Raw genomic sequence first — 21851 nt, 5'->3', positions numbered from 1 at the left:
GGATCCGCACCCGCAAGCGGATCGCAAACCGCAGCAGAACCGCGCTGGTGTGCACTAGGCCTGAAATAAGAAAAAAGCGTAATACTTATCAGGCACATGACAGAAGATTGGAGGTTTCGGAGGATGGTCGCACAATGATTGTTTTGCCCAGTGGGCTTTCTCAATACCGTACGAAGAGAAGCCCACTGGGAGCAAAACGATCATTGGCCGACCATCCTCCGCACCTCCAATCTTCTGCCATGTGCCTGATAACTATTTTGCTTTTTTTTTTATATTTCACTGTCCATTGCTGAGAGCTTTTTTATGAAAAGATTTATTAAAGAGATTGAGTTTTATTGAAGAGTGTTCCTGTATTTTCTGTTCTGCATTGTTATTATATACCACTTGGTTTCTGTCTGGAAGTTGCACTGTTTGATGTATTAGACATATTTTGTCTTAGCCAGCAATCGGAGGTGTGCATCAAGCTTTTTTTCTTCTGACTACCTACTTAAAGGGACTCCCCTGATCAGCAGTGTGACTGCCACTTACTTTCTAACAACACAAAGGATTGGCATAGTTGGCTGCAGGATGGATCTCACAAGACTAAGCGCACTGCTGTATAACCATCAGTGTGCTCTAAGGGCCCTTTCACACCAGAGGCTAGTTTCGGCGTTTTACAGCCAAGACCATAGTTGGCGTTTTCCAAGGTAAAATAAAAGTCCATAGACTTTCATTTTACCTTTCACACCTAAAGCAGCTTTTTTTGGGCGTTGCGTTTTGAAGATCCCCGGAGCTTTTTCAAAGCTGTTTACAGCCGAAGTTGGCTGTTGGCGTTTCAATGATAGTCAATGGAAAGCGCCAACTACAGCGTTTTCAAAGCGTTTTACAGTTCACTTATTTTTATAGAGAAAAAAAAGGACGTTTTCATATGAGCTGTAGAACGCTTTGAAAACGCTATGTATTGGCGTTAAGCAAAAGGCAGAGTTTCAGCCTTGTCTACCGCAGCCTCTAGTGTGAAAGAGCCCAATGTAGTTCAGCAATGGATACCATAAAGAGAGAACCACTTGGAGAAAATGTACTTCTTATTTGTATATGTTTGCACATTTTCAACATTTTTCGCCATAGTGCCCCCATTTAATCACTTGCCGACCGCGCACTCATACCGCGCGTCGGCAAAGTGGCAGCTGCAGGACCAGCGACGCAGTTCTGCGTCGCCGGCTGCAGGCTAATTAATCAGGAAACAGCCGCTCGCGCGAGCGGCTGCTTCCTGTCAATTCACGGCGGGGGGCTCCGTGAATAGCTTGTGGGCCGCCGATCGCGGCTCGCAGGCTAAATGTAAACACAAGCGGAAATAATCCGCTTTGTTTACATTGTACGGCACTGCTGCGCAGCAGCGCCGTAAGGCGGATCGGCGATCCCTGGCCAATCAGCGGCCGGGGATCGCCGCCATGTGACAGGAGACAGCCTGTCACTGGCTGCACAGGACGGATAGCGTCCTGTGCAGCGCGGATCACCGGGGGGGAACAGGTACGAGAGGGAGGGGAGGAATTCTGCAGCGGAGGGGGGCTTTGAGGTGCCCCCCCCCGCAACACCCATCAGGCAGGAGCGATCAGACCCCCCCAGCACATCATCCCCCTAGTGGGGAAAAAAGGGGGGCGATCTGGTCGCTCTGCGTGCCAGCTGATCTGTGCTGGGGGCTGCAGAGCCCACCCAGCACAGATCAGCTAAAACAGCGCTGGTCCTTAAGGGGGGGGTAAAGGGTGGGTCCTCAAGTGGTTAAAGGAGCGCACGTTGCTAAGGAAGCATCACGCGTAACTAAGTAAGGGCCTAGTTCCACTACACGCAGATTGGATGCAGAATGGACGCAGAAAAACTGACTCCAATGAATGCCTATGGGAAAATCTGCATCTGAAAAATCACATTTAGTGGGAACAGGCCCATAGGCTTTCATTGGAGTCAGTTTTTCTGCATTCATTCTGCATCCAATCTGCATGTAGTGGAAACAGGCCCTAAGACATACTACGCTGCAAGGAGCGAGCGTAGCGTGCATAGCGGCTGCTAATGGTTTTAAACAACGCTGCTGAAGCAACACTCATTGATGAATCAACCCCAATGTGTGAAGTAAAACTGAGAAGGCGAGCAAGAAAAAAATATACATACCTGGTGCTTCCCTAGCCCCCTCCAGGCTGATCGCTTCCTCGCCGTCCTCTTCTCCCGCCTGCATCGCCCGAAAGTCCTTTGGTCTGGGGCGTTCTGCGCATGCAGACGGGGGAGCGTGCACGGTTGGACTGCACCAACTGGCTACGACTGGAGGACTTTCCGGGGCCAATTGCAGACAATGCAGGTGGCGGAAGATGGAGAGGGAGTGATCAGCCTGAAGGGGGCTGGAGGAAGCCCCACGTATGTATTTTTTTTCTCCATCCCCGTCATAGGTACCCTTTAATAACATAATTGTGTGCATTAACAACATAACCTGGAGATGCTGACATTTTCACAGTTATTGTAATGTAGGAGTGTTATATACGAACTTTGCACATTACAAACTCTTGCTGATGTACTGGCAATTGTGTTTTGTGATTCTCAATTGGGGTAATGAGAAGCGCCTCATGATGCCATACATTTGCGATTTATACAAATACAGTTAGAATGGGATATATTGCTACAGTGCTGGCTGTGTTCACACTGGTGCATTGCATCAGACAATATACAATTGATGATTAGTGATGCAATTAAACAGTAGCAGTACCTTCACATTGGCATGTTAGCAGTGCGGTGCAATGAAATCATTCAGCGCGTCGCGCGGCATGCTGTGTATTACCAGATAACAAGCAGCTGTTCAGTTGCAGCGAAGCATATTTTTCATGAACACTATGAAACTTTCCCCTCCATTGTAATTACAGGGCCATTGTAATTACAGGGTGCGCAACGCTCTAGTGTGAACCTCACCTAAAGTGCATATACTCCAGGCAAGAGATGTCGCGAACCTCCGATTTTCGGTTCGAGAACCCTGTTCGCGAACCTCCGCGAAAGGTTCGGTTCGCGAAAAAGTTTGCGAACCGCAATACACTTCAATGGGGAGGCGAACTTTGTAAAAAAGAAAAAATTCTGACACCTAGAAAAATGATGGAAAACATGTTTCAAAGGCTCTAATACCTGGAGGCAGACATGATTGAGTGAAATACACATCAAACGTCCCAGGCTAACATCTAGGTTTCACACAGACCCCTATTTTAGTCCTCCACCCTCCCCCCTCCTCCCTCCACCCTCCCTCCTCCACCCTCCTCCCTCCACCCTCCTCTCTCCACCCTCCTCCCTTCTCCTTCCACCCTTCTCCCTCCACCCTCCCCCCCTCACTGATAAGAAAATACAACTATAAAAACACTCTCCTAGCAGAAAATGACTTGTGAGAGCAGGAAAGAGATAAAAACGGTCAATAGTTCATAGATTTTAGCTCTGGCACAGTTCAATGAATAATATTAATAACAGTATTTGTATAGCGCCTTTCTCCTGTTGGACTCAAAGCGCTTGCGAGGCAGCCACTAGAGCGCACTCAGTAGCAGTGTTAAGGAGACTTGCCCAAGAAACTCCTTACTGATATAGGTGCTGGCTTACTGAACAGGCAGAGCCGAGATTTGAACCCAGGTCTCCTGTGTCAGAGGCAGAGCCCTTAACCATTACACTATCTAGCCACTGCTAGAATGTGTCATTGAGCAAAAACAATAAAACAGTTAAAACTTAAAAAGTAGATTTAAACATAAAATAAAACTGTGGAATATCTTAAAAAGTCATTTTTAGTAGAAGGAAGATAGATACAATTGTTCCTTTCATTCGTTTATTTTCGCTTCGGGTGTCCTTTAAGTCTGACAAAGGCTGCACAGCCAGAAGCTTGCTTAGGCTTTGTTCTCATCTAAAATAGAAATCGCAAACACCAGTGTTTTGCGATTTTGTGAGTGATTTTTTTCCCCTCCTGGCGCTTACCGTCATGCTACGATTTTTTGTAAAGCACTTTTCAAAGCGCTTTTGCAGAGGGATTTGTTTTTTTACTTAGTAACGCAAGTCAGGAAGTGAACTATTCAACCCAGAAAATAATAAATACAATGTATTTATTCTTAAAAGCGTGAGCGCAATTGCCGCACAGAAGCGATTTTGTGAGCATTTTGTGCTTTTCCTATACCTTCCATTGTAGCAAAACCACCTTAAAAATGGTAATGCAGCACTTTGCTGAACGGAAAGCTGACGAAATGCTCAGATATGAACTATCCCATAAGGATTCATTGCCCTAGCGATTTTTGGGCGTTTTTTAAAGACCCCGCCTTAAAAAAAAATGCAAAACACCCTAGGTGTGAATGAGCCCTTAGGCCTTGTTCACATTATAAATCAACATCGCTTTCGTAAGTGCTGAAAGATTTATTGAATGGTTTTGAAATCGCTTTTCTAAGCACTTTTGTGTAGCCATGTTTTTTTGCACTTCCCAACTTCAGTCACGAAGTGAACGCTTTGCCTGGGAAATGCATAAATACAATGTATTTATTCATTAAAAGCGCTCGGGAAATCACTTTTCAGATTTTTAAAATCGCCAGCGCTTTACAAAAAGAAAAAAATGCTCTTAGTGTAAACAAGCTGTTACTGGCTAACACAGTCTCTACAACAACCTTATGGCTGATTTTCTAAAACTGTTTTTAATTTGATTTTATTCTTGTTGTTCTGGCTATTTTTTTTTTTTTTCTTTTCACATTTGCGCTATGTTTGTAGGATAGATCTTTCTCCTTCTTGTTCAAAGCAGAGAGCCACATGTTCTCCAGTCCCTATACTTCTCGCTCCTCACGCTTTTTTTCTAGTGTGACTCCTCCTTGCGACATTTCCAGTGGATTCCTTACCCAGAGCAGCCAGCAGAGGGCGAGCACTTCATTGCTACGGAAAATGGGTCCGCAGGGCAGAGGAGCGACGGCCATTTTCTTTTGGAGTAGCCTTTCAGCACTTTTTATGTCATCCGTGGAACCACTGGGAGTTTTGTCTGTGAAGGAGTTATGCTAGTTTGTTCCCGATAAAGCAATTAACTAAAGCTACACAAATGTAAATAACTTGTTACGCTTCGCTAGTTGAGCTGAGTGTGGAGACGTCGGCGGCCATTTTTCCGTAGCCCACAAGCAGAGGCGAGAAGGAGATTCATCCTAGTGGATGTGTTCGGCTGGAGACAGGCTGGACACAGAGGAGGAGGTAATAATGTCTTCTTTATTATTGTTCTGCGCAGGAAAGTGGGGTTAGGAAGAGAGAAGGGGGTCCCTGTCCCCTGTAAATGTGATTGGGGAGGACAAAAATCATGTGACTTATTAATTGGCTTCGGGGCTGCAGGCTCTCCAGTAGGGTAGTTCAGCACCTTTGGTAATTTGGTGGAGGGGGGATCATCAGTTTTTGGGGTGCAGCTTCCTCTTGAGCTTTTCAAAGTCACACTTTTCCATTATCTTTGTCTTAGATCTCTTATGGTTCTCAGGAACATAATGTACAATAGTGTGATGTATGAATTATACCGTGTGCATAACCCAGCACAAATCGTCAGAACGCCTAATGTCACGCTACGTATATTTCATTATCCGCGCTTTGTAATGCAGCGCACACTCTGCACGTTAAACTGTGCATGTTACTTTAATAGCATGAACAAATGCCATGTAATGTGCATGTCTTTGCACCCATTATCAAGAAACGCAGGGCTGGCACTTCCAGAGGCTGCCAGTCCCCCCAGGTTTCTCTCCAACTATATAGTGGTCCCCAGCGGCCCTGCACAGTTTTCGGCAGCATTGCGACTCGCCTGTCCATGCGGCAAAGCGTGTTATTTCGGCGCCGTGCACCGAAGCTGGGCACCGTCATAGCAGCAATGCTATAGTCTGCGCCATGCGTAGCGGTAATTTGGGGGTCTGGCGATTGCCAGACCCGAATTACATCTACCTCTGAGTTGCTACAACTCGGAGGGGGAATAGTATTTAACGCTGCCGGGGAATCTAGCGGCAGCATGGAGGGCCGCCGTTCGGCTAGCCCTGCGCTAAACTTCCTGGCGCCCAGATTACCTGCACTCTCCATGCGGGTGCGCTCCTCCATTACTCTGAGCACTCCCTTCCTTATGGCCACACCTTCTCAGTGATCTGGCCAGTGGCATGTTATTACTTACATAGCCTGCCTTTGATATGAGCGACCGGAGCGGTCGCCGGCTTCCAAGGAGGCGCCTATAGCTGGTTGCCTATACTGAGGGCACCTACACCTGATTTCCTACACTGAGGGCACCTATAGCTGGCTACCTTTACTGAGGGCTCCAACACCTGGCTACCTATACTGGAGGCACCTACGCCTGGCTACCTATTGGGGGGATGAAGACCTTCAACTGACTTCCTATACTGGGGGCACCTATGCTTGGCAACCTATATTCAGGGCACCTACACATGAGATCCTAAACTGGGGGCACCTATACCTGGCTACCTACCTATACTGAGTCTGAGGGCATTTTTTTTTGGGGGGGGGGGGGGCGCACTGCAGCTATAATGCGTGGTGCAAATTGTTGGTCCTGTGCTATCATTCTAAATGGGGGGGGGGGGGGGCGGCTAACTGTCCCACTGATTGTTTTTATTAATATTCCTGAAAAGTTCTAGCCTTCATATTTAAGTGTATTCAGGATAATGCACTCTTTCCACCCATTCGTGGTTATTAATAGTACTTTTTATATCATACATGACATGTCACGGAGATCTGAGCATTTGTGTCACAAGTCAAAAAGGTTGGGAACCACTGTTCTAGGAGATATCTCAGGAGAAAAGAGGAATTGCATATGGGCTTGTGTGTGTGTATACGTGCGTGCGTGCGTGCGTGTGTGTATATGCACATGGGAAGAGGATGGGGGGGGGGGGGCACTAAATCAGGTTTCGCTCAGGGCGCTGTGAAACCTAGGGCTGGCCCTGATTACTTAATAACGTGCTGGGCCACGTAGCAGAGGTGCACCTGCGAGGGTGAGGACAGAAGTGCACGGAGTAATGGAGGCTTGTGCCCGTCTGGGCAGGTGAGTCGCCATGCTGCCAAAAACTGTGCAAGGGCTCCGGGGAACCCTAATGCCACTTATGCCCCCCCCCCCCCCCCACATTAATTTTGCTTTGGGGCCACACTGTCACTACAGCCGGCTCTGCAGATATGCATTGAAGAAAGTGCGTTAGGTTATGTTTTCCCTTCCAACACAGAAATGTGAACATGCCCATTCAATTGTATGGGCAGTAAGGGGTTGTCCACACTATCAGATTAAACTAGACCTAACACTAGTCTAACAATAAAAATATAATTTTTCCTTGTGCTGCTGATCATAAGTGGTATACACTTTTCACCAAGCAGGCAGACAAATAACAGCGCTCAAGGCTGCACCTGAAATGAAAACCAACAGTGGCATGCAGAGCCCCACTGTGGCTAAATGCATGCCTTGAATGCAAAACAGATGCAAATTATGCACTAATTCTAATCTAAAAGATTTTGAATACAGATTGAAGCAATGAATGCAGCTAGCCACAGGTATACTTACGTTCAATTTGTACAGCGGGGGACATGGCAGCGCTTTCATACAGAGGCTGTACCCGAATGATCTATCTGCATGGATATGCATTACTTAGTTACATAGTAATTTGGGTTGAAAAAAGACATACGTCCATCGAGTTCAACCAGAGAACAAAGTATAACACCAGCCTGCTCCCTCACATATCCCTGTTGATCCAGAGGAAGGCGAAAAACCCTTACAAGGCATGGTCCAATTACTCCCAAAAAGGAACTCCAGAAGGCAATCAGATAAAATCCCTGGATCAACATCATTAGGCATTACCTAGTAATTGTAGCCATGGATGTCTTTCAACGCAAGGAAAGCATCTAAGCCCCCTTTAAATGCAGGTATAGAGTTTGCCATAACTACTTCCTGTGGCAATGCATTCCACATCTTAATCACTCTTACTGTAAAGAACCCTTTCCTAAATAAATGGCTAAAACGTTTTTCCTCCATGTGCAGATCATGTCCTCTAGTCCTTTGAGAAGGCCTAGGGACAAAAAGCTCACCCGCCAAGCTATTATATTGCCCTCTGATGTATTTATACATGTTAATTAGATCCCCTCTAAGGCATCTTTTCTCTAGACTAAATAAACCCAGTTTATCTAACATTTCTTGGTAAGTGAGACCTTCCATCCCACGTATCAATTTTGTTGCTCATTACTATGCAATTATTTTGTATTGGTACTGTTTACATTGTGGTGTATTAGCAGTGTGGAGCGGTGGATCAGTTTGCAATAACGCAATGCATGTAGTGCATTACCACGTAGCGCATGCCTTAACCGTTTTAGTGAAGCTATGCACCATGCGCACCCTATGTATCAGTCCGCACTATGTGCAATGCAACTTGGCCATCCTTTTTTTTTTATTTTTTTTTTTTACCAGAGATTGTAGTGTGAAAGTAGTAGAGTTGAGTTGTTTCCTCATTGGATAGAAGGTGTTTTCATCCTAGTTTCACATCTGGATGTTGTGTGGTCAGCTGGCACATTTGTAATGCTTGGTTTTACTGGTCACAGTCATGTGATAAAGCAGGAAGAGGTCACAGCAAATGAAAGCCTAGTGACGTAGCTATAGAGGATGCAGAGATTGCAACTGTACCAGGGTCCACTTTTCAGCTTTAGATGTTTATTGGTGGACTAATGGGAACTGTCACCTCTGTATGTGCTTTGATTAGGGGTAATCATTAACATTGTTAACAAAATCATTTTCCTCTGCTTACAGCTCTCTGACACAGCGGCTGACCTTGGAAAGCCAATTTTGGATCCGTAGCATGTGATTATTATACATACAGTGCTGGGGCAGCCGATTGTAAAATTTTGACTAGGGCCCATGGGTCTGTGGCCATGCCACTGTCAAAGCCTCAAAAATCCCATCAAAGTGATTGTTTCTCCTTCAGTGTTCTCCCCCGAACTTTGGAATGAAAAAGTAGCCAGGTGGGACACGATGGAGAAAAGCTGGGCTGACACAACACTGTTTACAGCTAGAGATGGCCCAGCCTTGGAGAACTCATGGAGAAGCACATGATCAGTTTGATCAGCTGATAGATTTGTAAGCCTCTGATTTTCTGTGATGACTTCCTGGTTTAACCCATGGTCATGACCAGCAAATCAGAACCTTACAAATCTATCAGCTGATCAAACTGATAATGTGCTTCTCCGTGAGTTCTCCAAGGCTGGGCCATCCCTATTTACAGCATAGGAGTAGGATGAGGAGGCAAGCCGATGACAGCCGGGTACTTACCAAAATTAGCCAGGTGGAGCACCCGGCTAAAAGAGCCTGGGGAGAACACTATGCTTGAGGTCTGGCTCACAAGATCAACACTAGTCAAGACTGTAAATAGATTTTTTGAGACTCACTAAGTGTCGGTTATGTCTGGGCACCCTAGGAAACTAGATGATAGACAAGGAAGCAGCTCGAGCTTTAGGAACTGACTCCTCCCCCCCCCCTGCACTTTCCTGATAGGCACCCCACTCACAGCCTCTTGTCACAGTCACTTCCTCATAGCCGTGTCAAAGCCGTGTGAACAATTTATCCACTTTATATTTTCTTCACTCCAACTACTGGTACTCTGATCTTTATTCAGCCTCTGCCCACTGCTGTATCCTCAGTCATCAGTCGTGCTGTGATCATGTGACATACAACCACAACAAGGCTGTAGAATGGAGTATATGGCTGTAGGAAACAACTTAGTAAAGATTGGAGTCTTGGCAACTGGAATAAAGACGGTAGCTGTAGCAATCACCCACAGCAAGCCCCGTATGTACTTTTCAGGTGTAAGGTAAAACTGGCGGCGAGACCGACAAGGGGAGATCGGTGTAGCAGCAATACTGTGAGAAAACGCGGAAAAGCCGCCGCAAGTGTTCAGAGTGAGGCGGCTAATTCCGCGTTTAGCATGGCATCTGATGTGTTTGGGCACACGTCCACTAGCAGGGCGGAACGCGGAGAAACCGCCGCATGCTCAGCGGTGGAATCCGCGTCCGGCGCGGCAGTCGGTACGCATAGGCCTATTACTGACATAGGGCTTGATTCACAAAGCGGTGCTAACCTACTTAGCACGTCTAAAGTCTTTAGACGCGCTAACCAGGGTGCTAAGTAGGTTAGCACCGGATTTCTCAATCAGATCGCGCACTAACTTTGCGCGCGCAAAGTTTTACGCGCGCAAAGTTTTATGCGCGCTAAGTCCCATAGGCTTTAATGGGCACTTCGCACGGAGCGCCCTGCGCTCTGTGCAGTACGCGCGTAAAGTTTTATGCGCATAAAGTTTTGCGCGCATAAAGTTTTATGCGCGAAAAGCTTGTTTAGACGTGCTAAGGGGGTTTTCACAGGCGTGCTAACAGTTAGCACCGCTTTGTGAATCAAGCCCATAGTGGCTGAGCGCAGGGAAACCGCCGCATGCTCGGTTGGCGGTGCGGCTGGCCCCGCGCTCGAACAGGCTGACGCAGTGCAAAGCATGTCTGGTGTGGCTGGGACTGATAGTCCACACAGGTTCAGAAGGACGCGCGCACGCGCTGAAAGGCAGAGCTTATATGACACTCAGAGGAGAGTCAGCTGACCAGGCTGGTCAGCTAACAAATCCATCTGTTCTGATTGGTCCAGCACTTAGGGGAGGCGCTGGGAAGCGCTGGTGTATATATACTGGATGCTGGTCATTCCTCTGGTGTCTGACGTTGCGATCACTACATGGTAGCACTCAGACCTTGTCAGTATCTGTGTTTATTAGACCAGTTTCCAAGGTGTTGATGGCCAAGGATCTCACACCTTAGTCTAGGAAGTCTGTTATTATCTGTATTATACTCTAGTTCAGTTTCCAAAGTTGTTGACGGCCAAGGAACTCACACCTTAGCTTAGGCATTGTTTATTATTTGTTGTGACCTTCTGCTTTTCTGACCATTCTTCTGATCTCTGATTTTGTACCTTTGTCATTCTGATACTCTGTTGCCAAATCTCGGCTAGTCTCTGGATTCTGCATCTGCCTCCTGTCTCTGTACTTTATCTGTCCGTATGTTAAACGACCTGGCTTGTCCGACCTCGAGAACTATCTCCCCTGTTAGTAGATAGTTCACAAATCTGTCAGTGACATATCTCCATTGGTGTCACTCACGTTCTGTCCTTCCCATTCTCTGTCTGACTCCTCCCCTTGGGGAGTCCAGACTACGGAAGGAACCAGTTGCCGAGCAGTATTCCTATCTGCTCTTGCACCTGTTTCCCAGGTGCGGTCCTCAAAGTATTACTGTTGCACCAAAACACTCTTATCTCTCAGGTGTCCAGAGGTTAGAAGATATATCTGATTATCGGTGATACTGCAGATCAGTGCTGTCCAACTGGCGGCCCGCGGGCCGCATCCGGCCCGCCAGGCCACCTGCTGCGGCCCGCTCGTCTCCCTGGGATGCAGGCATGGCTTGCGCTATGGGCGCCATGCCTGCTCCCTCTTACTGTGTCCCCGCTGGCCTCTCCGGTGTCGCCGCTGGCCCCTCCTATGTCCCCCTGCTGCCGCTGCCTCTCCTATGTCCCCCCGCTGCCGCTGCCTCACAGATCAGACCTCACAGATCGCGGCGACTGATGTAAACAGAGGGCGCATGGTACCCGCACGGAGTACGTCACATGCGGAAGTGAATCATTAGTCACTTCCGCATGTGACGTTCTGCCGCGCGGGTGTCATGCGCGCGCTCTGCTTGCTTCAGTCGCCGCGATCTGTGAGGTCTGATCCAGCGGGGACACCGGAGAGGCCAGCGGGGACACCGGAGAGGCCAGCGGGGAGACCGGAGAGGCCAGCGGGGAGACCGGAGAGGCCAGCGGGGACACAGGAGAGGCCAGCGGGGACACAGGAGAGGCCAGCCCCAGAGGTAACGGGCTCGCTACTGGTGGGGGCACCTGTCACTAACTGGGGGGGCACCTGTCACTATCTAACTGGGGGGCACCTGTCACTATCTAGCTGGGGGGCACCTGTCACTATTTAAGTGGGGGGCACCTGTCACTATCTAAGTGGGGGGCACCTGTCACTAAAGGGGCATTCTGCTTATTTATGTGAAATGCTGTCTATTTATGTGCCTCATGACTGCTGAATTTGTCGTGTTGGGGGCCTCATGATTGCTGAATTTGTCTTGTTGGGGTCCACATGATTGTTGGGGGCATCACGATTTTTTGGGGGCCTCATGATTGCTAAATTTGTCTTGTTGGGGGCATCATGATTGCTGAATTTGTCTTGTTGGGGGCCTCATGATTTGTTGGGGGCCTCATGATTGCTGAATTTGTCTTGTTGGGGGTCACATGATTGCGAACTGTGAGACTATGGAAAAGCTGAATCGTCATCATGAGACAATAGCATTAAACCTACTTTTTTAGCTTTTTAAAACGAAAAATAAAACTGGGAGGTTCTAAAAAAACCCCACATTTTTCAGGAGTAGGATGGGTGAAATTGTTTATCTTCACAGTTTATTTTCAACTTGGATTTTCCATAATGTTCATGTACGAGTTAAAACGTTTGTATGTAGTTTAAATTGCTGTTGCCACTTTGCGATAAGTGACTTTTGGGTTGCAGTTTGGACACTCGGCCTCCAAAAGGTTCACCACCACTATCCTAATCTAATGTCCCACATTGCTAAGTTCATGTAAATTTGTCTCCACCCGTGGCCACACCCGCATTCTGGTCCATGGCCACACCCATTTTTCGCCGCTCAATGGAACCCTCGTGTTTTCTGGCGCGCCACACAACTTCACCATTATTTTAAATTGCATTTTGTGAAAAGTGCTGCCAATCTAATTATCCTTTAATTGCATTTTTTCCGGGGGGGGGGGGGGGGGGGGGGGCTGCGGCTCTAGCAAGAACCTTCGGCCCTCCACCATGGGGGCTGAAAAAAAAATGGCCCTCCATGCCCATGAAGTTGGACAGCACTGCTGCAGATCATCAATAATCGGGTATATTCTGCATTCTCGGTGATACTGCAGATCACCGGTAATCAGACCCTCTCTGTGTTACACCGATCGTTACAAATACCCATGATGTGGGAACTCCTATTACAAACTCTGAGGAAGAACTATAAAGTGGTCAAAATAAGAACCACAACAGCTTATAGTCAAGTCCACAATTATTACCTGTGTTCTCAGGTTAAAATGGATGGCCCAGCTGATAATCAAATAGTTTTAGGCCCTGTTCTCACTAGTCCAAAAAATAGACTGTTTTGGCATCGGAGAAACAGACATGTTCACAGATCCTATGTTATTTAAAGGATGCATGCACACTTGGCAGTCTGCATTAGATCCGTCTGATCCACTGCGGTAAATGGAACACAGATTTGGAACCCGCACGGTAATTTGCAGAATACCAACAAACGAGATGCCAACTTCTGTGTCTTTGGTCATCTCGGGTCATCGCTTGGCTCCACTGCTTGGAACACTCGGCCAGTATGTAGATCAAAACCCCAGCAGAAGCATGCTCCCATTGGATAGTAAAAAAAGAAAAAAAAACAATGAGAATTTTGCTTGGCAACAGGGAGGATTCTCATTGGTGGCCCAATATTAATCCTGCCTGTTGCTAGGCATGGTCCTCATTGCAATCCAATAGGAGCTTGATGCTTCTGCTGGGACTCTGATCTATGTACTGGCACTTGTCCCGTGCAGTGGAGCAGAGCAATGGTGGCAGCAGCAGTGCAGATCCCAAACCAAGGCGGGGACCAGAACAGTGGCGGCAAAAGCAGAAACGTCACGGCGGGGCACATTGTATCCGCTCAGAATCCGGTGTAGTGGGAACCCAGCCTTACTGGAATATAAACCAAACCCTTGAGTGTATAGGGTGTATATGCATTATTGTTTACTTTTATACTATGTGTTTGGGAATTATAAATGGTTACTTTCTATGGATGAGTTAACGTAGAGGATATCAGGAAGAGTACTTTTTCACACCAGTGTATAGAAAGACACACAAACCCACGTCTGATTAAAACCACGTAAGAAAAATTTGTAAACAATCGACAACTATTCTTTGTTAATGTAAGCAGGTTCTGAGAAGACGCCTGTATACAGAGCAGCAGAGAATGGAGAAGGATAGGAGGCAGATGACCAAGAAGATATTCGACCTCACCCTGGAGATAATACACCTCCTGACTGGAGAAGTAAGACATAGTAAATGACTATACTTTTTATGTGTGTTAGTAAAAACCCACATTCGATACTGTAAGCAGGAAGTAAGGCTTCTTTCCTATGTTCCTCAGGAAGGCAACAGGAGAGAAATGCGATGCTCCTCCCCAAGGAAACACAAACTGAAAGCATTTAAATAGCCCCTCCTCTTCCCCTTACCTCAGTTTTGTGTGTTTCCCGGACCACCCGGGTGCACAGGCTGAAAGTTGTCCCCTCTATGTTGTTTTACTAGCAGGTGTGGTGGTTCTGGCTGGATCAGCAGCATAAGGCGGTTTTCCAATGTTAAATATATATATATACAGTATATATATATATATTATATATATATATATATATAATCTGTATACAAACCTCCATTTCCATCTTGGCCTACAGGATTACACCATAGTGAAGACCCCATCTGATGGCCATGTGACGCCAAGCCTCCTCCCTAATGTTTTAGGAGGTTGGAGTAAGAGTCAGAGCCTCATCATGGAGCTCCCACCTTACTCCCTGATACCTGAGAACAAGAATGACAAGAAGATTCTAGAAGTCATCAATAAGATCATGAAGCTGCTGACTAAAGAGGTAAGCAGCAGTGGGAATCATGGGGCGGTTACAAAAAGGCATATGTTGAGATACCAACTCTATCATTGTGTACATCAGGTTCCTATTAGGAATGAGGAAGTCACTCTCACTTTGTCTTTGGATGAGGAGGACGATGAAGAGGAGAATTTAGAGGGACATGAAGTTATTTGCAAAGATAACGTTATTGAGGATCAGCTCCCCTCTACATCATCCAGTAAGGGGAAACTTTTATTTTCTGTAATTCAATTACCATCCCCATCAGACACTAGAATGGGGGACATATAATCTCATTGATTTTGACTGTGGCATAATTCTTGGTGCCAGACAGGCTTGTTTCAGTATGTTATATAGAACTGCTGATCCCTGAGAATTCTCATGCTAAAGAGTCTCTAGAGTGTTGTCAGAATGGGCACAGGCCAGTTGAAGGCTGAAAATGATAGCCTGGTCTGACTGACAGAATGTTTTCTTCTTGCTTGTAGTATTTTGTGCCCCAATTTACAATGACAGAGCAGGTGGACGTGTAAGAAGTGCTGCAGAGCACCTCTTATTTCATCTCCTTACATAATTGTTATAAATGAAGTTGTCTAGCCTTAGTAATTTGGTGTCACGTTGCCCCAATTTCAAATAGGAAGCTGTGTGAGCAGCTTGATGAACGATTCCCCATCTACTCAGTCAAATTCTGCTGCTGCTGGATCTAATACCCGGAACCCACCTGAGAGATGCCCGAGTCCTCCTCCTTCCTGGGATCGTACATCAGAGCGTCACAAGGCCTCACAGGATTATCAGGTAGGTGGAATGGAGGGCCATAAAAATAATACAGTTTGGGGAAGTATCAGCTGGAGGAGAGACAGATTCTGACTGCGTTTATGAGGTATTTCTGTTTTCTGTATCTGGTATTCTGCATTACCTGTCTTTGAGTTATACCTGAAGTGAAAATAAACTTATGTGATAAGGGGCCATATGCACTTAACTTTTTCTTTCAAGTTTTCCACTAGGAGATATTTTTTCATCTTCTAATTAAAATCATTTTTCAGCACTTTCCCATTGAAAAAGTACCAAAAAGTAGATGAAAAGGTATTTTCAAAACTATTTTAAGTATTTTTTCTGCTTACTGGCATTTTAAAAGGCATTTTTTTTTTATTACCGTATTTTTCGGACCATAAGACGCACTTTTTCTCCCCATAAGACGCACTTTTTTTTAGCGGGGGGAAAAAGTCAGTGTGTCTTATGGTCCGAATATACAGCCAGGCCCCTGGTGCCCCCCACGTAGAAATGCCCGTGGCTGGTTGCTCAAGAGCCGGTAATCCTCACTCGCACCACTGAATCGTTAAATCCAAATAAATAGCCCGGCGTCTGCTACATAGAAATCCCGGCGCATATAAATCACCAGCAATCCACACTTGCACACCTGAACCTGAAAATCCCGATAGACAGCCCAGTGCCTCCTGCTGCTACAGTATCGGTAATCCAAACTTGCACAAATGAACCTTCTGTCCCACTTAACAGCCCGGCATCTACCACATACAAAGCCCCGCAGCTCACAGCAGAAGTGCTGGTAATCACGGCAACTGCACCGCAAGTGCAGAGAAAGCCCTTACCCAAATAGCGGGACGCTCCAAGTCCTCCTCTTCTTGTGTGTTCTTGCTTGTATCGTCGCTCGCTGCCAGCGTGACCCCGGCAGGACACACGCACGTGCGCATACGTCAGGCTGTTTATTTGGATTTAATGATTCAGTGACACACCAAACGCTGGGCTGTTTATTTATTTATACTACATTACAGAAAACTTATTAATGAACAAAACAGTTAATTGTATCATCTGAGCCACCTGAGTTATTTATTTATATAGCTCTGACATCATCTGCAGTCCCAGTTTACTTTGAAAATTGGACAATGAGGGCAGGGGAGGTTACTCAGCTGGAGGAGCATCAAGGATTGCCTTTTGCTGAGGTGTGCCGGAGACACAGCTTGGTGGGAGATGTTCCACAAGATGCCCCTGCACCATGGACACACCAGGTTTAGAATATTTTTTTTCCCTGGTTTTTGGCCTCTAAACCTAGGTGCGTCGTATTCTTCTGGAGCGTCTTATAGTCCGAAAAATATGGTAATCATTTTTTTATTAAGTTTTGAAAATACCACCTAGGAAAAAACATAGGATACAAAATTAATTGCATATGAGCCAGTATATGTGTAATACGGATGATAAATAGAACATTAGTAGTATAGAAAAGAGTCTCATGTTTTTATTTTCAGTCTTGTAGTTTTATTTTTAAGATTGCATCAGACTGTCAAAGCTGTGTCTACTTCTGTCCTCCTGTGCCTCCTTCAGTCCCCCTCTGCTTCCTTTTGTCCTTCTGTGGTTCCTTATGTCCTCCTGTGCCTCCTTCTGACCCTTGTTCCTCCTTCAGTCCCCCTCTTCCTCCGTCTGTCCTCCCGTGCCTCCTTCAGGCCCCCTCTGCCTCCTTCTGACCCTCGTTCCTGCTTCAGTCCCCCTCTGCCTCCGTCTGTCCTCCTGTGCCTCCTTCAGGCCCCCTCTGTCTCCTTCTGTCCTGTGCCTCCTTCAGTACCCCTCTGCCTCCGTCTGTCCTCCTGTGCCTCCTTCAGTCCCCCTCTGCCTCCTTCTGTGGTTCCTTCTGTCGTCCTGTGCCTCCTTCTGTCCCTCGTCCCTCCTTCAGTCCCCCTCTACCCCTTTCTGTGCCTCCATTTGTCCCCCTTTGTGCCTCCTTCTGTCCCGCTTTGTGCCTCTTTCTGTCCCCCTGTGCATCCATCTGTCCCCCATGCCTCCTTCTGTCCTCTTTTGCCTCCTTGTGCCAGTATCTGTCCCTGTCTGCTTCCTGCACTCCCCCAGTCCAATGTGTAAAGGCAGAGTATAGCGCAGCAGAAGCTGTGCTCTCACCTCCCTGTCAGTGTCAAACGCTGTGCCTGTGCCACCATCCTGTCTCCTGCTCCCTCTATTGCTGGCACCTCACTCTCCTCATGTCACGTGTAATCATGCTACATGCGGTTGCAGATTTTGGGCACTAGGCCACTAGGCCGAGCGGCACGCAGACAGGCGGAAGCACAGCTCTGGACTCCGGTGGAAAGGTGAGAGCACAGCTTCTCCTGTGCTGTACTCTAAATTTATTGCAATTGGCAGGTTGTTTGTATCTTAATACAGGGACTCCCAGTACTAAGCATCCACATATATATGACACACAGTTCATATCCTCTGATGTGTCCGTGTGTTTTTTTTTGTTTGTTTGTTTTACAAAAAGGCTAGAAATGACCCTGTCTATTTGGCTGCAGTAGTGTCTGAATCATAAAAGAAACAAGCATGCAGCTAATCTTGTCAGATCTGACAATAATGTCAGAAACACCTGATCTGCTGCATGCTTGTTCAGGGTATTTTGCAAAAAATTTTAGAGGCAGAGGATCAGCAGGCTAGCCAGGCAACTAGTATTGCTTAAAAGAAAATACATATGGCAGCCTCCATATCCCTCTCACTTCAGATGTCCTTTAACAGCTTTCCTGCCCTGTGGAAATTTGTGTTCCTAGAAATTTTTGAAAATAAAAAAAGAAAAGGGCATAAATATGGCAGCCCACATATCCCTCTTGCTTCAGTTGTCCTTTAATGACACTGATGGATTTATCAAGACGGATGCATAGGAAACTAAGGCCTCTTTCAGATGGATGACAAGCTCTGTTTAGTCACCGAATTGACGGGAGTAAGCACCTCTCCAATTGCCACCGAATGGGAATGTTTGTAACCACGCGCGTGTCATCAGTGGACACGTGGCACAGTTACTGCCTGGTAAAAACCCATTGCATGTCACGTCTAGGGGTGACTGCCTCCTACTCAGATGTGCATGGGACCACCACCAGGGCTGGATGTCTGCAGCCAGCTATAAGCGCCCAGCAAATAAACGAGTGGCTTACAAGCAGTTAAGTGTACTGCTCTTAGACATTCATGTGAAAGAGCATTTCTAGAGGAAGTGTAGTGATAATGACAATTGCTTATTTTTTACAATGTTCATTTATAGATTATTTAGTCAGTGTCTGCCCATTGCAAAATATTTCCTCTTCCTGATTTACATTCTATGATTTGGTGGTGACATCTTTAGTCCTGCCATGTGATCTGTACGGAATGTTTGCTTATTGTGAGTTCTATGCACAGAGGGAGATATGGTTTGCTTGGCAGTTGGAAAAAGCTGTTATTTCCCACAATGCAACGAGGTTCACAGACCACAAACTGACAGGACCATGGTCATGACATCACACTGTGGGAGGGCTGCACCACAATATCAGCCATACAGACCCCTCTGATGATCTATTCCAGAAAAGATAACGATTCCTCGTGGGAAAGGGGGTATCAGCCACTGATTGGGATGAAGTTCAATCCTGGGTTACAGTTCCGTTTTTATTTTTAACAAGTACATTTTATTACTTTTGAAACACAAAAACACAGTTACAATAGTACAACAATGTCAGTACTTGTGCAAGTAGAAACATACAAGAGATGTAGTTTCAACAGGAGTACAGCAAAATATATTACATTAGATATAATTGTTTATACATCTAGTCACAAGAATACTGGGATATGATGTATAGAGGCGAGCGCTGTAATAACAGCGCAGGAGATACCATAAACCGAAATGGGAATTACAGCTATAGCAGTGCTCGGTGACTGATTTGGGCGCCATCAGAAGATGGAGCATAAATCATTACAAAAACACTGTAATTCGGCCGGCAGCAATAGCTGGAAGCCGAATTACATTATTCTCCACTATCCATGATGGCCAGGAGTAGAAATAGTAATTAACGCCGCCGGGACTTGTGCAGGAGCCGGGTAAGCCGTTTATTGGCTTTCCCCTGCACCTAAATCTCCCGGCGGTTATGTTATAGTTACGCGTATAGAGGAGGGTAAAGAGAGGAAACATAAGAGAGAAGTGAGAGGAAACATTAGATGTCTCCAGCCGCTGGACACAGCCCGAAAGTTCCTTTTTAACCACTTGCCAACCGCGCGCTCATACCGCGCGTCGGCAAAGTGGCAGCTGCAGGACCAGCGACGCAGTTCTGCGTCGCCGGCTGCAAGCTAATTAATCAGGAAGCAGCCGCTCGCGCGAGCGGCTGCTTCCTGTCAATTCACGGCGGGGGGCTCCATGAATAGCCTGCGGGCCGCCGATCGCGGCTCGCAGGCTAAATGTAAACACAAGCGGAAATAATCCGCTTTGTTTACATCCGTACAACGCTGCTAACAGTAGCAGCGTTGTACTAGATCAGCGATCCCCGGCCAATCAGCGGCCGGGGATCGCTGTCAAATGACAGGCAGGAGCCTGTTAGAGGCTGCACAGGACAGATCCATTCCTGTGCAGCCTCGGATCTCCGGGGAAGGGAGGGGGGGGGGGGGAATTTTGCCGCAGAGGGGGGCTTTGAGGTGCCCCCCCCCCCGCAACACCCAGGCAGGCAGGAGCGATCAGACCCCCCCAGCACATCATCCCCCTAGTGGGGAAAAAAGGGGGGTAATCTGGTCGCTCTGCCTGCACCCTGATCTGTGCTGGGGGCTGTAGAGCCCACCCAGCACAGATCAGCTAAAACAGCGCTGGTCCTTAAGGGGGAGTAAAGGGTGGGTCCTCAAGTGGTTAAGCCCGGTGCAATGAATTAGGTTTCAGCTATTCAATGAAACGAGGATTCCGATTGGCTGTTCTGGGCAACTGAGTGCTTATTGTACAGTTTTCGGGCTGCTATCTTGATAAATAACCCCAAGTGTTCCAGAATTGATGATATTTATTGATCAGCAAGGTGAAGGGGAATAGATCAGTAGCAGATTTGATCGAAGTGACCAGATCTGCTAGACATTGTAGCCTTGCGTAGTTACCTCTAAAGATTAGAGAGCGACTGTAGTGAAAATAACGCTGGTGCTTTACTGTGGAATGTTTGTTTTCTCGGTGTCCCAAAACCAGTAGAGATAATACCTGGTCTCCCAGAATGCTCTGTGAGGAGAATTCTGCATAGCTAAACAGTCTGGGCTGTGACATCACTGGGAGGGCGGGGCTACATACCAATATACAGCAATATATAGATATAGGAAGTGTTTCTGATGCTGAAACCAGGAAAATTACCATAAAAGTGGGTGTCCTGCATAATTGACTACATTCCATTATATGTCACTACTGGGCCTCTATAAAAACATGACTCTCTGCCTTAGTTGATTTATTAACTCCTATTGGCTTGTATTATTCAGGGTGAGCATGTGCTTCGTGTCAAGGTGGAAGTGAAGCAAGAAGCAGAAGAGACATATGTCAGGAATGATGAACCGCGTAACAAGGAGAAAATTCCCTCAGGGATCAGTGCAGGTGAGCAGTAACATGGAAACAGGAGACAGCCACACATTCTCCCTCAGTCACTCCAGCCATCCCCCTCCTGCGCTGTCTGTAGAATTTAATGAGACGACAAATACAAACAGAACACTTGCACAAGGATCTGCACTCTGAATTCTTCCGCAGCCACCTCACAGATGTCTACTGTTATTTGACCTTGAGCCAAGGAATGTAGATAAGATAACAGCTACATGTGAGGAGACCATGTACAACTTATGCTAGGCACACACAATGCGTTTTTTCGGGTTGATTTTCTGCCCGCTCGATTTACAAACACAGAACATTTATATTGCGCTTTTCTACTGGCGGACTCAAAGCGCCAGAGCTTCAGCCACTAGGACGCGCTCTATATAGGAAGTAGCAGTGTTATTGAGACTTGCCCAATGTCTCCTACTGAATAGGTGCTGACTTACTGAACAGGCAGAGCCGAGATTCGAACCCAGGTCTCCTGTGTCAGAGGCAGAGCCCTTACACAGATTACCTCTCGGATCTTTTATCTTATCATTTTCTAATCACTTCTATGAGAAATCGACCAGAAAAACGATTGGAATTATCGGACATGATGGAAATTATCTATCGAACCATTTATCTAACACAGAATTGTATGGTGTGTACCTAGCATTAGGAATATGGAGCCTTTTATTGAGTGGCATAAATCCAGGAAGGTGCTTCTTATGAAAAGCTGCTGTACCCTTCACCTTCCTGGCGGTAACCCCGTACGTAGTTCGGGGTAAGCTGCGCAGGAGGTTTTCTCAG

General features: G+C 46.7%; 1 protein-coding gene across 2 annotated transcripts in view; it reads left to right on the top strand.

The window, feature by feature from the left end:
• The first annotated feature begins 4951 nt into the window (after positions 1–4951).
• LOC137534344 (oocyte zinc finger protein XlCOF7.1-like) overlaps positions 4952–21851 on the top strand; it is a 31345-nt gene continuing 14445 nt past the window's right edge. Inside the window, exons 1-6 of one of the 2 annotated variants that reach the window (XM_068255799.1) lie at positions 4952–5196; positions 14032–14148; positions 14549–14740; positions 14819–14954; positions 15369–15526; positions 20960–21071. In XM_068255799.1, the coding sequence (XP_068111900.1) occupies positions 5158–5196; positions 14032–14148; positions 14549–14740; positions 14819–14954; positions 15369–15526; positions 20960–21071 (754 nt within the window). In that variant the 5' untranslated portion in view covers positions 4952–5157. The remainder of the gene's footprint in view (positions 5197–14031; positions 14149–14548; positions 14741–14818; positions 14955–15368; positions 15527–20959; positions 21072–21851) is intronic. The other variant, XM_068255800.1, reaches the window with a different exon arrangement.

This window comes from Hyperolius riggenbachi, chromosome 10, assembly GCF_040937935.1.
Source record: "Hyperolius riggenbachi isolate aHypRig1 chromosome 10, aHypRig1.pri, whole genome shotgun sequence".
Taxonomy (NCBI): Eukaryota; Metazoa; Chordata; class Amphibia; order Anura; family Hyperoliidae; genus Hyperolius; species Hyperolius riggenbachi.
This window is presented reverse-complemented; position numbering and strand designations above follow the sequence as displayed.